The sequence below is a fragment of the Pseudopipra pipra genome, chromosome 5, assembly GCF_036250125.1.
Source record: "Pseudopipra pipra isolate bDixPip1 chromosome 5, bDixPip1.hap1, whole genome shotgun sequence".
Classification (NCBI taxonomy): Eukaryota; Metazoa; Chordata; class Aves; order Passeriformes; family Pipridae; genus Pseudopipra; species Pseudopipra pipra.
This window is the reverse complement of record NC_087553.1, coordinates 380,338-396,661: the sequence shown is the minus strand read 5'-3', so window position 1 is coordinate 396,661 and position 16,324 is coordinate 380,338. Positions and strand designations below refer to the sequence as shown.

Genomic DNA, 16,324 nt, shown 5'->3' with positions numbered 1-16,324 from the left:
AGCATTCAGTGTAATCAAAGGGTAACTTGATAAGTCCAAGAGCAAGTCTGCACAGTCATCTGTCCTTTCTAGGATTTCAAATATTTTCATAATCATGGATGCAGTGGGGAAACCTTCTGGTAGGTAGCTCTGAAACAAAGAGCAACAAAGCATCTCAACTTCATTGTAAACATGTGAATATATTCTGATTTTAGATTGATAAAAATTTCTCTTGTATTTTTCTCTCAAACCCTCTTGAGTGTGCTGGGACAGGATGAACTCTCAGTAGCTTTCTTTTTGGAGGTTATTTTATTCTTAAAGCTGAGGGATTCTTTCACAGTGCATCAGACTTACCAAATTAATAATTTCTTGGCATTATTCTTTCAGTTCACACGTGTGCATGTGTCTGTACCTACATATATGCTCTTTTGTTGTCTCTGGGGTTTTAAGGAGATGAGAAGCCCACAAACTGAAGAGTTTTATATTCTCTAACTGTTCATTTGCTGTAGAACACAGATTTAATTTTATAAAAATACACACTGCTGCCTGACCTAGTGTGGAAGATGCTTTATTGGTGCAGTCTCTACTGTTGGAAATGCAGCTCTTATATTAGTTCATGCTGTTGTTGGTGTGGGTTCCATTACTTCCTAAATCCCTTGGATCACTCATGAGTGAAAGTCAAAGTTGCACGATGCCCTTGGGTGTCCTGGCATAGTGGATTTTTTGGGGGGTTGCAGCCATGACTGGTAGATGGATTTTGTTAGTTGTTGGTGTTTTGCTTTTTTTTTCCTTGTGGGTTTTTCTTTGTTTGTTTGTTTTGTTTTGGGTTTTTCACGTGTATTTCCATGGCGTTGTTTTGTTATGTTTTCACAGAATTGGTTTTGAATAGTGGAAGCAAAATACAGGAGTTGCATATTTAGATTTCAGAGCCACAGAAAAGGAGCAGACCACTGACATATCAGAGTAATTTTGGATGATGACAAATCCTTTAATTAGGTGTGTGCAGTGGGAGGTTGTTTTCAGAGATCCCATGGATAAGGTTGCTGAGAGCTTGCAGTTCCCCAGAGAGAAAAAATAAATAATAAATCAACCTTGGAATGTTGCTTTATTTTAAGGTGGGAAAACAAGAGGAATAGGATTTTCTTTTGGTTTTCTTCTCCTTGTTGTCTTTTTTTTTTTTTAGTATGATGTAAATATGTCTCTTTTTTAAAATACAATTCCATCTGTGTGAACGTCTCACCTGGTGTTTGTCAGCTCTGCCTCAGGACCTCAGGCGGGGTTCAGACCCCAGCAATACACACCCCGTGCTCTGCAGAGGTGGATTGTGTTGGGCATTTCTCTGTTGGAACAAATGGCAAAGGGCATTTTGAATTCCCTGGCCCTGCCAGGGATAATGGAGAGGAGCGCAGGAGCCCAGGCCTGTCCCGTGTAAGAAATGTGTCCCTTGCTGGTATTGCTGTGCTGGATTTCACAGGGATTTCCCCCTGCCAGAAGGGTGCTGGGTACTTAGCACCAAAAACCTCAGCAGGACGAGGCTGAGCTGTGAGCGAGGTGCTCCTGTCGCAGTGCTCCTGTCCCGGTGCACTCCTCAGTGCTCCTGTCCCGGTGCTCCTGTCCCGGTGCTCCTGTCCCGGTGCTCCTGTCCCGGTGCTCCTGTCCCAGTGCACTCCTCAGTGCTCCTGTCCCGGTGCTCCTGTCCCTGTGCTCCTGTCCCGGTGCACTCCTCAGTGCTCCTGTCCCGGTGCTCCTGTCCCAGTGCACTCCTCAGTGCTCCTGTCCCAGTGCTCCTGTCGCGGTGCTCCTGTCCCAGTGCTCCTGTCCCGGTGCACTCCTCAGTGCTCCTGTCCCGGTGCTCCTGTCTCAGTGCTCCTGTCTCAGTGCTCCTGTCCCGGTGCTCCTGTCCCGGTGCTCCTGTCCCGGTGCTCCTGTCCCAGTGCTCCTGTCCCAGTGCACTCCTCGGTGCTCCTGTCCCGGTGCACTCCTCGGTGCTCCTGTCTCAGTGCTCCTGTCCCAGTGCTCCTGTCTCAGTGCTCCTGTCGCGGTGCTCCTGTCCCAGTGCACTCCTCAGTGCTCCTGTCCCGGTGCTCCTGTCCCAGTGCTCCTGTCCCAGTGCTCCTGTCTCAGTGCTCCTGTCTCAGTGCTCCTGTCCCGGTGCTCCTGTCCCAGTGCTCCTGTCTCAGTGCTCCTGTCTCAGTGCTCCTGTCCCGGTGCTCCTGTCCCAGTGCTCCTGTCTCAGTGCTCCTGTCTCAGTGCTCCTGTCCCGGTGCTCCTGTCCCAGTGCACTCCTCAGTGCTCCTGTCGCGGTGCTCCTGTCCCAGTGCTCCTGTCCCGGTGCTCCTGTCCCGGTGCTCCTGTCCCAGTGCACTCCTCAGTGCTCCTGTCCCGGTGCTCCTGTCCCTGTGCTCCTGTCCCAGTGCACTCCTCAGTGGCACTCGGGGCTGAGCGGGGGCAGGACTGGAGACAAGAGCTGGAATCCCCTGGGATGGAAGGGATGGCATCCTGGGGGCTTCGTCAGTGCGAAGGGCGGGAGGAGAACCCAGGGCAGGAACCCGGTGAGACCCAGGAGAAAAACTGGTGCTTTCATTGTATCAGAGTCTCCCTCAGGCTTGAGCCCTCCTTGTCCTTCCTGCTGTCACCACACCACCCCCAGCTTTGGCACTTGTAACCGAGCTGAGATGGTGCCACCACACACTGAGCACATGGAAGTGGGGCACAGAAATAGGCAGCAAAGTCAGGGAGGGGATTGCCAGCCATAGAAATTCCATGGTTTTCTTAGGAAAACTTGTCATTTGCTAGACATGAAACTGAATTAGGTATTGTACATAGTCCCTCTAGGATTTTGTGTGCCATGTCCAAAGGATTTCACCTTTAGGGGATGTTGGCTTGGAACGTGGCCAGTTCTGACTCTCTGTGTAGACGTTGGGTGTCTGAAATGGCAGATGCCAGGCTCTGTTGGGGTCCTTCAGGCAGGTCAGGTGGGCAGTGCCCCCTCCCCTCGGTGGGGTCGCAGCGCTGCTGCTGCAGGGAGAGCTGTACCCCGGCACTTGTTATAATGTGGAGGGTTATTTAAAGAATAACCGCCATTAAATATTAATATTGCATTTTAATTACTTTGAACGACCAGGAGTCTAGTTCTGCAGCCATTTTCTTTCTTTCTGTGTGTGCATGCAATGCTAGAAAATTTTAAGTTTGTGCAAGAGATACAGGTGAACAGTTGGCTCTCAAAGGCATTTTATAATGATTCACCTAAAAAGGGTACTTCTAAACAAAGGAAAAATGAACTAAAGCCCCAAACCCAAATGTAGTTGGCTCTTTTCTGCCAAACATGCTTTTTTACTACAAGTATCCAGGTGTGGATACTGACGCTGTGTGCATGCCATGGATTTACTGTTGCTGTCCTGTCTAGCAGTATGGCAACACCAGCCAGAGACACTGCTTTTCATGCATTTTTAGCATTTATCCAGCTCTTTTGTGACTTCCTCTAACATGCAAAATTGTTTCCTCAGAAGGGCAGGAGTCTAACAGAAAAATAACCATCTACCCAAATAAGTTTTTTTCCTAAATAAAGAATTATAGTAGCTGCAGTATTCAGTCTTGGATCAGCAGCGCAGTTGTATGATCTGGTAATTTGGTGGAATAGCAACAGTTCTGTTCCTCCAGTGGCACTCAATTTGGTGAGAGTTACAACTTCAAGCCTATAAAAGTCTCGAGATACCAGACTGTGGAAAATTGTAGCATTCCATTGCAGAAGAAACATGTAAAGTATTTTTAGGGAGTTTACCACTTACTGGCACTCTGATCTCTGCACAGCAAAGCCTTTGGTGGCCAAAGGAACTGGCTGCCGAGCACAGAGCAGTTTGTATCAGCGCTTCTGTCAGCACTGCAGGACTCGGGGAGATGGGAAATCTGGTTACACCACCAGTGTGCTGTAGTTCAGTGTGCCCTGGGGTTCAGTGTCTGGAAGAGCCTCTCACAGGTGTGACTGCCCCATGGGGAGTCAGCTGCACACCTGCCGTTCTGGTGGTGGCAGGGGAAGGCTGTGGGGGCTCCGTGATTCTGGACCTGAGGGGAGTTCTCCCCCTGCCTCCAGAGCACAGCCTTCCCATCCGCCCTGTTCCTGCCTGCAGGGACACGCTGGGGACTGTACAGCAGGGCTGGGGACAGATGCTCTCACACTGCACTTGAGCATGTCAGGTGTCCAAACATTTGTCTGAGTAACAGTGTTAAAGATTCCGTTGTTATCGTAGTTTATGTGTTCTTGAAAGGATTTGAAAACAGACCAAGGAATTCACTTGCTAACTGTGCTGACACCTCTGAGCACTTTGGAGTGGCTGCTGGCTACTGTGTTTGCAGAGAATCACAGATTGGAGTTTAGGCAAAATCACTGTAACTTCAGAAAATCTTTATGGATTTATAAAGATGATCTTTATAGGAGTGGGCTGGACTCTGCTGACAGTGGGAACCAGCCTTATCCTACTTGAGTTACTGATGTTTATGCCAGCCCAGCCAGGGATCTCCTCTGAACTCCAGGAAAAGAAGTGTGGAGAAGCTTCTTCCGTAGTTTGCTTCATACAGGTTCTGCTTTGTCATTTTAGTAGCTTTTCCTTTCGTAGTTGAACACAGGTTTCATTGTGTGAAATCCTGTTGTGGTTTAAGCTCAGGTGCCAACTCAGCCCCACGCAGCCGCTCACTCACCGCTGAGGGACAGGGAAGAGAACTGGAAAAGGAAAAAGTGGGAAAACTTGTGGGATGACAGGCAGTTTAAGGTTGTGCACAAGCAAAGCCAGACAGGACATTCATCCCCCCCCTTCCCATGGCAGGCAGGTGCTCAGCCATCCCAGGAAAGCCGGGCTCCACCACGGTCACGGTGACTTGGGAAGATGAACATCCCTCTTCCTCCTTCTCCCCCAGCTCTGTATGCTGAGCATGACCCCACGTGGTCTGGGATGTCCCTGTGGCCAGCTGGGATCAGCTGTCCTGTCCTGTCCCCTCCCAAGCCCTTGTGCCCCCCAGCCCCTCGCTGGTGGGGCGGGTGGGGAGCAGAAAAGGCCTTGGCTCTGTGCAGGCCCTGCTCAGCAAGAACTAAAAGATCCCTGTGTTACCAGCACTGATCCAGCACAAACCCAAAGCACGGCCCCTGCAGCTACTGGGAAGAAATGGAACTCTCCCCCAGCCCAAATCCTGAGTCCTTTTCCAGCCTGAGGAATAAGCCTTTGACTGGGGAGGAGATGGGCCCTGTGACATTCCCGTAGTGACCCAGGTTTTCCTGTATCCTGCTGAGCCTCAGCAGACAGGTGGGCGGTGCCATGTCCCCGCAGCGGGTGGAAACTGTTCTACAGACTTTGCTTTTGCGTTTATTTATGCCTGGTTTTCCCCTCGTGTAACTTTGCACCTTTGTGTACTGAAGTGCCCGTGAGGTGCAGGTGGGATGAAGTGATTCCAGCCTGCTGTAATGCTGGGATGTGCTTACTCAGCTAAATGTGCTTTGGAGTATGGCAGAGCAGCAGCCTGCAGAGTTGGGCTGGAAGCAGTTTGCACACTTGCTGAGGCTATTTCCTCTACTGGTCAAGACATCAACAACTCAGAGTGCAACTACTGTTCTTCTGCCCCTAAAATACACCTCAAGAACAGAAGCTATTGTTTTAAGGAGCATGGAATTGCTTATCTCCTACTCCAGTATAACTGACCAATAACTGGAGTATTTTTATAAGCAAATTTTTGTCATCTTAAACTTTTGTATTTACGAAATGCTCAACTCAAGATGGTGAGCATGAGAATACAAAATATAAGCACCAAACTAAAGTATCTTCTTTTTTTATTTTTCTGCAGTTACTAATGTAAGAATGCATTTAATTTAGTCAATAAGGTGATGAAGTGTTTCTTTTAATTAATACCTGTTAACTAGTCTGAACTGTGGAGGAAAATACCCTTAGAGTGCTATTTCTTCAACTAAAATTTGAGATTGTCTATTACAAATATGCCAGAGTTTTACTTGTTTTGTAAAAAGGGTCGTTGCCCCAAAGGCATTAGAGTCCAAGTCCTTGTCTTTGCTGAGCACTGAACACGGTCAGGCCCAAAGCCAGAGTCACTGCTGTCACCTGGAAGTTCAGTCATTCCCATGAGGTGGGGGAGGCATTTTTGGGTAATGCCGTGCTGTGGTTGGTGTGTTCCCTCAGACTGTGCCGTGAAAGAGCCGGAATTCTCACTAATCTTCACTCAGTGAGATTGAATCATAGAAAATTCTAAGTAGGTTTAGGTAGGTTGGCAGTTTTTGGATTAAAGATAATACATCTTAAAATAGCGAAGTGGAAATATAAAAGCAAATCTAGAAGGGCCAATAAGGCTTGAATCGTTCAATAAAATAAGATCTAATGGTAGGAGTGTATTGTGGTACAGCTGGAGTAACCTTCAATGTATATTATTTCATCACCTGTTAGGTTTTGTGTATAAATTCAGTAAGTTACAGCTCCTGGAAACACTTTTTGATTTGCTAGATTTCTATCTGCATGTGAGTGCTTTAGTCACAAGTGTGTTTGGATTGGGAGCAGACCAATACAGATTTATTTTACAACACACACAATGCTGGGAGTCCCATACAAGCTCGTGCATGAATTCCTGACAGATGTATCTGTATCAAAACAACCAGGCAGCATGTGTTCGGCCACTTTTTCAAATGCCAGGATCCCCTTAGAAATGCAATTGAATTAACACTGATTTCACTACTCCACCTCATTTTTCAGCCTTTATTTTAAAATAATTCAAAATTTAATCTATTGAGACTAAAAATCCTGTGGAAGGTATCTTTGAGTGCCAGCCTGCATGGTTATGGGGAAGGAACTAATGACACACAACAAAATGCACGAACACTGCTTGTGGCACAGTCCCTGGTACAGTAAATTCATCAGCCAAAAGCCATGTTTCAATGGCAGGGGATGTTGTGACAAAGGAACTAAGGCTGGGCAGCCAGGAAGTGCACTGTCACCTTCCCCCACTGCCCTGAGCATGGTGGTCCTGCCCCAGGCACTGCAGAAGGAAGGAGCATTCCTGCAGCCCCTCAGCCCTCCTGTCGTGCCCCAGGACATGGAGGGCTCATGGTGCCCTGGCCTGGCCAGGGGTTTTGGTGGTCACTGGGCAGGACGTGCCCTCAGTTCAGAACAGCCAGGTCAGCCCATGTGGACCCTGAGCTGTCAGGAGTTACAGCAGCTGGGAGTCTGGATATATCTGCTGGGATACAAACTGGGAACGCTCAGCAGCCCATTACACCCCCAAGGCAGTACTGGAATTGGCAACTGTACAAAACGTATGAGTCAAACCTCACCTGATCTTAATATTTACTTAAAACGAAGATGTTAAAGGATAGAACGTAGTTTTAAAAGCTAATTTTATTTTATGTTGTGTTCCAACACCATAATGCAGAGAAAACAAGTGTTATTAACTTGGGATAATAGGAAGCGTTCCTAATGCCTGGTAGTACTTGCTCTGAAACTGTGCCTGTTAAAGAATGAGAGGGGTGTGTTTGGCAGAAATCCATTAGGTGATCAGGTATTTTACTTTTACTTTTTAACACACTCACATTTTAAGTCAGTTAATTTTGGCACCTCGTATTCTCCTTGGTTGTGAACTCTGGCAAGGGTTTGCCACTGCCAGTGAAATGCAGGGAAAGGGGCTTTCAGCACACAGTGCTAATGTCTGTGGTGCTTTACAGAGCTTGGGGCACTTGGAATGGAGGGCTTGCTTGTGCCAAAATCCTCTCCTTCAGCTCACAGGATTTCTGTGAAGATAAATTAGAGGACCTCTGAGAAGCATCTGAGGACCACAATGGTAAATGGTGCCGCAGGAAAACCTTGTATTTCAGGCTCCGGTGGGCAGTTTGAGAAGCATCCAGTAAATAAGACATGGAGCTGCACCTTGTTAGTGAGGAGAATACAAAATAGGGTAGCTGCCAATATTGGCATTGTTTTGTTCCATCCAGTTCTTAAGCTGGGTCCCCACAGAAAAGATGGAATACAGGCAGTGAGTAAGATTTGTACTGTACATACGAGGGCTGTACACAAGAAATGCTGCTTGCTGCACAGCAGATTTTATCCTGATTTTCTCTGCTTGATTCTCTGCTCTTTAATCCCGTTTGAACAGGATTAACCCTTGTTTAATACAGTTCTGACACGTGTGTGCGTGTGCCTGAGTGTGAATGCACATGCTCGTGCAAGTCGGTTTTTGCAGGTTGGGGGGGTTAAAAGCAAATTGCATAAACAAAGGTTTTATCCTGCAGCACGCTACGAAGATCCAAATGAGTCATCAGGAGGAGTGGAATCCTCTAAGCCATCCCACGGTGCTACTTGAGCCAACTGATAGCAATGAGAAGATAATTCTCTATTTCGAGCATGTCCATGGAGAAACAACACAGAGTTGTTGGTGATTCCCTCTTTCCGCTTCACAATGTCCTCTTTTCTACCTGCTCCCATTTGCTTCCCCGGCCAAGAAGCCCAGTTTCTTTCTGCAAATAGTTTCAGCTTCCCTGCTCAGACAGTATATTCCCATGTTCTGCACCCAACTGCTGTCCTTCCCTCTCTGGTGTTCTGGTTCCATAGCTTTAGTTCTTCCATGCTGAACTCAAACAGCAGGCTGTCGGGATGCCAGCAGCACAGACATTAGGAGCTGAGGATGCTGTTTCTGGTGCCCAGGTGGGCAGTTGCACCCTTTCAGGCGGAATGACAGAGCTGTGGTGTGGGGCAGTGGAGGTTTGGCTCCCCCTCACCAGCCGAGATAGCCGTGTGGTTTGTGAGAGGGAGGGCTTTGGCATTTTGTCCTGTTAAACCTCAGCGAGTCCCTGGCCAGTGTACATGAGCTGAGGCTTTCCAGGGATGCAGCCCGGCCAGCATGGAGTGGCAACCTCCACTTCCTTACCAGGCCTCTCCTCCCAGCCTCTGCTCCAAATACGGGGAAGCAGGAGCTTCCCAGAGAAGAGGGGTCTGTAATTTGGCAGGGAGACCAAACAGTGGAGCCTTCCATAGGCTCCTTCTCAGAGGGGCTGGAGCTGTTTGGCTGGAGATTTTCAAATGAGTTATCCCTGAGGCACACACCTGGGCAGGGACATTTTCAGCCAAAGAGTTTGTTTGGCAGACTTTTTAAGCAACTGAAAATGCAGTCTTGTAACAGGAGGTACCTGGCAGTCATACCACCTGGCAGTTGTGCTAGCCCCACCTACCATATTTTTGGATCATTTAAAAAAGCAGTGAAGATTTTTAAGGGAGTGTTTTTTCCATTAGAATTTAGTAAGATACAACCGTGCAGCTTCCTTATACTCCTTTGAGCTACAAACCATAGAGATATCATTTTAAGCCAAAATGTGGAGTTTGGAATCACTAGGCAATTCCCAAAAACTTCATAATAGGGGGGAGTTTGTAACTGAACATGTAGGTAAGAAATAAGAAAAAAATATACTAAAATTATTACTGACTCTTCCAGTTTTAACACCCTCAGTGTACCTTTAATTCTTTTAAAAGCATACCTTTATATGTTTGAAAAATTATTTTAGAAATGAGAAACTAGTCTTACTGCTGTGTTTCATCCTTAGTGTGACTATTTGGTGTGATAGCTCTGACAATGCCATGCTGCTTTAAACCAGAGAAAAGCAGTAAATACACAGGACACTGATGAGCATTTTGGTATATGCAACTTTCACTGGTACAAATTATTGGCTCTTTGCTTTTGTGACAACACTGAGCAAACATCATAGGAAAGAAGAGCAAGCTTTTTATTCATTTTGACCTGAGTATTTAGTAACATGTTTATAGGTAGAAGATTATATCCTCCAAAGAATTCTGTAGCTTCTAAACACAAACGGGTATCTAAAGAGCTCGGGCCTGCCTTCATAAGTCATCATGGGCTGGGATTTGCTCCGTCTGCGCTTTGCTTGTTTGTTGGATGCCAACTCAAGGGCAAAATCTTTGGGTGTAACAAGTTGCTCGTCATATTTCGCGGCAGAATATACTTTATTTTGATCTGTGAGGGGATGACAAGGTTCCTAACAGTGGTAGTCACAGCGTGGCTTTGGTGGGTTGCCCAGTGTGGCTTCACCTATTACAAGGATAAACAGATTACGAATAGTAAAAACTCTTATAGAATGTTGGTAGCAGGAAAGGAAACACAAAACTTTGTCATCCCTGATCACCCCAGGGGTGTTTCAGCTCTCCCCTGGAGCAGTCCCCAGGTGCTGTAGAGGAAACGGGGACATTCTGTCTGTTAATGTGTAGATGGGGAAAATTGCTAATGGGAAGCATCTAGTGGGTGGCATCAGGGGCCTGGAAGTGGGGCCCTATAAGTGTCTTAGTGTCAGTTTGCAGCCTGTCCTCTCTGTCCTTGCACAGAACATCAGTGGATGTGCTGAACTGTTCCAATGGGATTAGAGCTGCCTGGATGAACCTGGTACCAGGCTGCAAACTGCCCACACCTGGCCTGAGCCGTGCCTGCATAAACTCTGCTTGCTGGAGCTCCTGGCAGCTCACAGCCAGAATCCATAGCCTGTGAAAATGGAGCTGAATAAGTCAAATGGATGTGTGCTTGGCTTAACAAACGAAGATGTTTTGGTTTAGGGCACAGGCCATAGAAGGGGTCTGTCTGCGGGAAAAGCTGTAAGTGTTGCTAAATAACAACCCAAGGAATTGAAGATTAAATAGGAATAAATGACCAAAGGGTCAGAGATGAAACTCCGGAATAGCTGGATGTAAAACAAGGAGAGGATCGCAAAAGGAAAAGGGTTGGGGCGGGGATGGGCGGAGGGCTGCGGGGAGCGCGCGTGTGCTCGTGCCCGTGCCCGCCGGGCGCGTCCCCGGGGCCCAGCGGCGCGGGCGCTGTGGCGGGCCGGCCCCTCGGCCGGGCGCTCCTGGCACACGGGCTGGGCGATGCTCTTCCCGAGAGCCGCGACCCCGCTGGATCCCAGCGCTGCGTGGGAAACCTTGGCTGGGCTGGAGCGCTCGGATGGCTTTAGGTTACACCTTTTACTGGATGTTCATTGCAACATCTCTTTAGATGTATAACTTGGTAAATATTATTTTACCTCGCTGCATGAAAATACATTAATTTACAATCACGCTAAGATTTATAAGTCGGGTTTTTTTTTCCCCCAACTGATGAGCGGATTGCAGCAAATTCTGTTCAGCAGTCCGTGGTTCCGAGCCTTTCGCAGAGGCCTCACGTGGTCGCCGAGCGACACAAACAGCAGCGTTAATTAATATTCCCGGCGAGTTCCTGGGCGGGAAGGGGTTAACGCGGCCGCGCCTCCGCGCTCGCCACTTGCTTTTTCTGCTCCTTAATTAATCATGCGCTGCCCCGCGATTTCAGTCTGGAGAGGGCGAGCAATTATTGATGAGCCCGCGGGCTGTCCCGCGTGGGTGCGGGGCGCGCACAAAGGCTCCTCCTCGGCGCGCACCCGCCCCGGCCATCAATAAATAACGAGGGAGCGCTTTGTTCCGCGGTGCCCCGGCCGGGCCGGGCCCTGGGCAGGGCTGCTGGCGGTCCCGCCGGGCAGGAGGGTTGGCCGGGCCCATGCCGGCGCTGCCCCCGCTGCCCCGCGCACAACATGGCCGAGCTCGGCCCGCCCCGCCCGCAGCGCTCCCCAGGGATGCGCGGCTTAGTTGGGCTTACTGCCCGCCCTCCTTTTTAGCATTTTATTTTTTTAATTATTATTATTTTTTAAATGTCCTTTCCTTCGCCCGCTGTCCGCTCAGGGCAGCGCACGAGTGGGTAAAAGCCACCCGCGAGCAGCCAGTGTAATGAGTCGGGGTTCTGCAGAGCCTTTATAAACGAGGAGCAGCCCAAGAGGGGAGGAGGCAGCGCGGAGCGGAAGGGACCGGGAATGGGGATGAGCGGTAGGGATAACAAAGAGTCAGGTGCAGGGCTGTGGCCGCCTATGGATGGGTTTGGTTTTTAAGCACTCCCGGTACAATTAAATAAGCAAACGGGGAAGCCGCGGAGGCAAACCCCGCATTTGCTGCGGCAGCTGCAGCGCTGGGAGAGGCGAGCGCATTGTGCGGGGAAGAGCCCGCGCGGTGGTGATGGAAGGACGTCCCGCCCCATCCCGCGGGACATCCCCAGGGAAAGGTGCGCCTGGCTCCGCTCTCCGTGCAGGACAGCCCGCAGCCCGGCCAGGGACATCCCTCGGACGCCTCTGCAGGTTTGCCGCGGAGCGCAGGAGCGGGCTCGGAGCTCCGCGGGGAGCTGCGGAGAGACACCAACGGGGCAGAGCCGGGCATTTCGGCTAGGATGAGGGGGGGATAATAAAAAAAAAAGGGAGCAGGATGTGATAAACAGCACTAAAAAATGGCAGGAGGATAATGTTTACTTTTGAATCCCTGGCCCGCTGCCAGGCTGGCGCTGGTTTTTAGGTTAGCAGAGGTTGGAGGAAGGGCCAGACTGAGGCGGGGCTTGCTGCTGTCAAGGAAAAAAAAAAGGGCTGCAAATTGCTGTTCTCAGCTTTTTTTCTCTCCTCTCCTCCACCCCCGCCCTCCCCCGAAAAAAGGCAGTGCTTTCTCTGAGGCTCTTAAAAATGATGCAGAATTTTAACCATCTGCTGTACCCAGAGCTCTTCGCTGGGACTGCAAAGCCGAATTTTTGCAAAGGGAAGAAATTGCAAAGCTTTCCAAAACAGAAAGCTGTTTTTTAGGCGTGTAAATATTTCAGGAAATCCTGTCTTTAAAGCAAGCCTGTTTAATTGCGGATCGAGAAGCCGTTTGTAGCCTGCCGTGTGGGGTGTTTGCTCGAACAGACGCAGGTGTGGTGCTACGGCGCAGCTCGGCTTTGGAAATGTAGCGTGAGCGGCGAGAGGCTCGGGAAGGCACAGCAAGGGAAGCTCATCGCTTTTGTAGCTCGGTGGGGTTTTATTTCAAGGCTTGCTGTGGAAGTGCCCTAGATGTAGCCGAACGCAGCAAAGTCACTTCTTGACCAGCTGCGTGTGTACGTATGGGAGTAAAATTATTTAATGAGCGGCATGGGGACTGGCAAGAGAATCGTGTCACTGCCGCGGCCTCCTGAGCTACAGTAGCATGTCCAGTGCACAAAGGGAGACTATTTCTAAGTGATAATAGGCAGGGAGAACGCTTCTGAAGTGGTGAAGCTTAAAGCAGAAAACAGAAGCAATCTTTAATGTGGAATCCTTACTTCTCATAAATTAGATAAACTGTTTAAGTGCCATGAACAACAAATTAAATATTTCAGATATCTATAAATCAGAATATAATGTTTGTCTGGAGTAAGAGCTAAGAAAATTGGAGGTTATTGCCTCATAATTCATCTATGTATTTAAGATCAATTAGCAAGTTATTGGAAAAGGAGATTGTAGTGAAATATTTGAGGCATTCAGTTCCTTTGAAAATGCAGTTTGCGTTTTCTCTTTAAGATCCGTCAAGACCAGATCGTTACCTCAAGTCCCTGGTTAGTATTTGTAATTGTGAGGGCTCTATTTTGTTTAAATGAAACCTCTACAAATGAGTATTAAGAAAAGCATTTACTTTCTGAAGCCAATGTAGAGGCCCAGTTAAACCTCTTCATTCAGTTTTAATTTGTAAAAAAAAGACTGCGTTACAGTGTAGATGTCCTGTAGACTCTATGCATTTTTTTATTTTTAAAGTTGAAGGTTGGGGCTGTATTTTGTCACCTGTTGCCTACACAGAAAGAAAAGGGGGGGGGGGGGGGGGAAGAAAATGCCCTGATGGTGCAAACTCTTGCAGGGAATGTGCTGTTCATCGTTTCATTACCGATAGGTGAAAAACAGCCGCTTTTTTCCCCTCTACTTTTAGGTGCCCCAGAAAATTGTACAACATGTGTGCTTTCAGACAGTGCCAGAGGAGCATAATGAGGTGTTTAGTCACAGTTTGGATGTGGTATTGGTAGAAAACAGTGCAGGAACTGTGGGCTGGATTTTCAGGGGAACAGTCCTTGTAATCCAAGGCTGCCTAAATCCCAAGCTGGTATCCAGGCAATAGCGGCACTAAATTCTGTTTGCCTTTTGTTAGGTTGTTGTCTGCTGAACATTTTCCTTTTCTTGCAAGGTCTGCAGCATGGCTGGGCATTTCGGTGCTGGGGTTTGTTGTTTTGGTTTTGGTTTTTTCCTTCGGTTAACCCTTGGATCCCTGTTGGCTCCTTTATTGCAGAGCATCTCCGTAAATAGGAATGCAGCCTGGAGTAAGTGTGCTGTTCTGATATGGAATACAGGGCTGGGAGGGGGGAATCTTTCGAGGGAGTAAAACCTGAAAGTGCTGGCATTTCCCTTGCTGTGTATTTGGATTTAAAAGTCAGTGGTGTTCTGGAGACACCAGTCTGATAGGAACACATCTCACCTGATGTTCTGCGGGTTAGAGAACAAAGATTTCAGTGAGAATAAACGTGTCTGCAAGTACTTAAGGACTGGTACACTCTGCAAGTTAATTCTGTTTTACTCTGTGTGTGCAAATACAGCACTAGGCAGGCTTTGAGATTTCAGAATTTCTTATTGGAAACCTGTTAGGATGCAGGACTGAGTGAAACTGGGAACGACACCTTGATGACTGGATCACTTGCTTACAACAGTCTTTTTTTGTGGGTATGGAATTGTACGTGAATAAATATGTAGAAGGGCCTGGGCTTACAAAATTATTTTGGATTTGGCACGATTTAGTATACTACCTGTAGTATATGTTGTCATCCCCTGACAGACATCTCAGCATAGCCTCAGTGTTCCCGTTTGGGGATTAATTTGTTCTTTCAGCAAGGATAATATCATAAAGCCATGGATTCAGGTTGCTTATTTCGTTCTAAATTTAAATGATCAAGCAGCTTATTTTAATATTAATTTCCCAGACCTAATAATAGCAGAACAAAAATATATATGTACAGTTATTTGCAAAAGAAAATTGAGCTTAAGTTGCTGAACCCTAAATATTGTGTTTTGAACCCTAAATATTTGTATTTTGTTGAATGCTGGAGCTGGTTATTTGCAAATAAGTGGGTGGGTTTCGAGATATGGGAGGAAGTTGGTTTTATCACTTTGTATTCGTGTGAATATTCTCTGGTTAAATAGAATATGAAATGTATAATTACAGTGTTGTTTAGCTAATGAGTTAAAGCCAGCAGATGACACAATATGCAAAACAGTTTATAGCAACAATCAGTTTCCAGATAGTTCTCTGCAAGGCCGAATTATCAGTCAAATAAATGGTGTGAAATATTGGTAATAAGAGTAAGGGCATGCTGTGTGATACTTGCTGTGCAGTGTCATTATTACCTGTGCTGCAGATACTGTGATCCCAGTGATTTGATAATTTGGGAGAGTTACATAGGCCAGGATAGTTTTACTTCCCCCCCCCCCCCCCCCCAAAAAAGGCAGAGTTAGATCTGCCTGAGTGTCAAATCCGTAGAACCCCACGGACTGAGGAGACAACCTCAGGGGTGTCTCTCTCAGCTTGTCTTGTGTTGGCATCTGTTACTGCTACAGAACATATAGGCTGGTCTGAAGGTGCTCTGCAGAGCCCCTGACTTGGGAATTTCTCCTGCACCAATGGACAGCACGTTAGGTGAAACTCGAAAAAGAGCCAGCTGGAGGGCTTGGTTCTGCCCTCAGCATACAGCAGCTTTGCAGGGCTTTTTGCCTCTGTTTGAAGAGAGAGCCAAAGCAAGCCTACCAAATTGCCTTGAAATGAAACAGAAAACAGAAATGTGCGTGAAAATACATTGATTTGTTTCTAACCTGCCTGATTAGATCAGCAATGTGATATCTGGTGTCCATTAAAAATGTGGGGTTTGGTTTGGTTTGTTTTTTTCAGGGCCTGCCTTGGAAAGTATTTTATGGTCAGTGGAAAAAAATGAGGAAGAGGAGGGTGTGGCTGCTGCTGGGAGGCTCTGGCTCTGCAGAGGGTCACTGCCTTGTGGAGATGGGACGTTCATCAGGACGAAATGGAGCCGCCTTTCAGGTAAAACTAAACTTATTTTTTTAAATTGGAGAACAAGTGAGCATGTAATCCTGTTATTGCTTGTGCCAGTCTCTGAGGGTCAGTCAGTGCTCCTCACTTGAGTTTGGGAGCTGTACTCACACCTTGTTTTGCTCCAGACTTCTCAACTCTCTCACTAATACGTCATGGTAAGAACAACAAAAACTAATTTCAGCTCTGCAGAATAATAAGAAAAGTGGTTTGACTTTTTGTTTATTCTGAATAACCAGCGAGGGACTGATCCTCCAGAGTGGATCTGTACCCACTTCTGGATTTTCATTTCCATGCTATTAGTCCCCCAGCTGGCACATGACACACAGATATTTCTGTCCATAGTTCTTTATATTATGGCCACAGTTACAGGATCACAGAGTCTTGGAAAGACT

General features: G+C 47.5%; 1 protein-coding gene across 2 annotated transcripts in view; it reads left to right on the top strand.

Moving 5' to 3' along the window:
- The window catches only part of LOC135413923 (uncharacterized), a 193,153-nt gene that overhangs the window by 47,594 nt on the left and 129,235 nt on the right, over nt 1–16,324 (top strand). Inside the window, exons 1-2 of one of the 2 annotated variants that reach the window (XM_064654038.1) lie at nt 13,460–14,157; nt 15,774–15,920. In XM_064654038.1, coding sequence (XP_064510108.1) covers nt 14,146–14,157; nt 15,774–15,920 — 159 coding nt within the window. In that variant the 5' untranslated portion in view covers nt 13,460–14,145. Of the gene's footprint in view, nt 1–13,459; nt 14,158–15,773; nt 15,921–16,324 lie in introns of those variants that run through there. The other variant, XR_010430494.1, reaches the window with a different exon arrangement.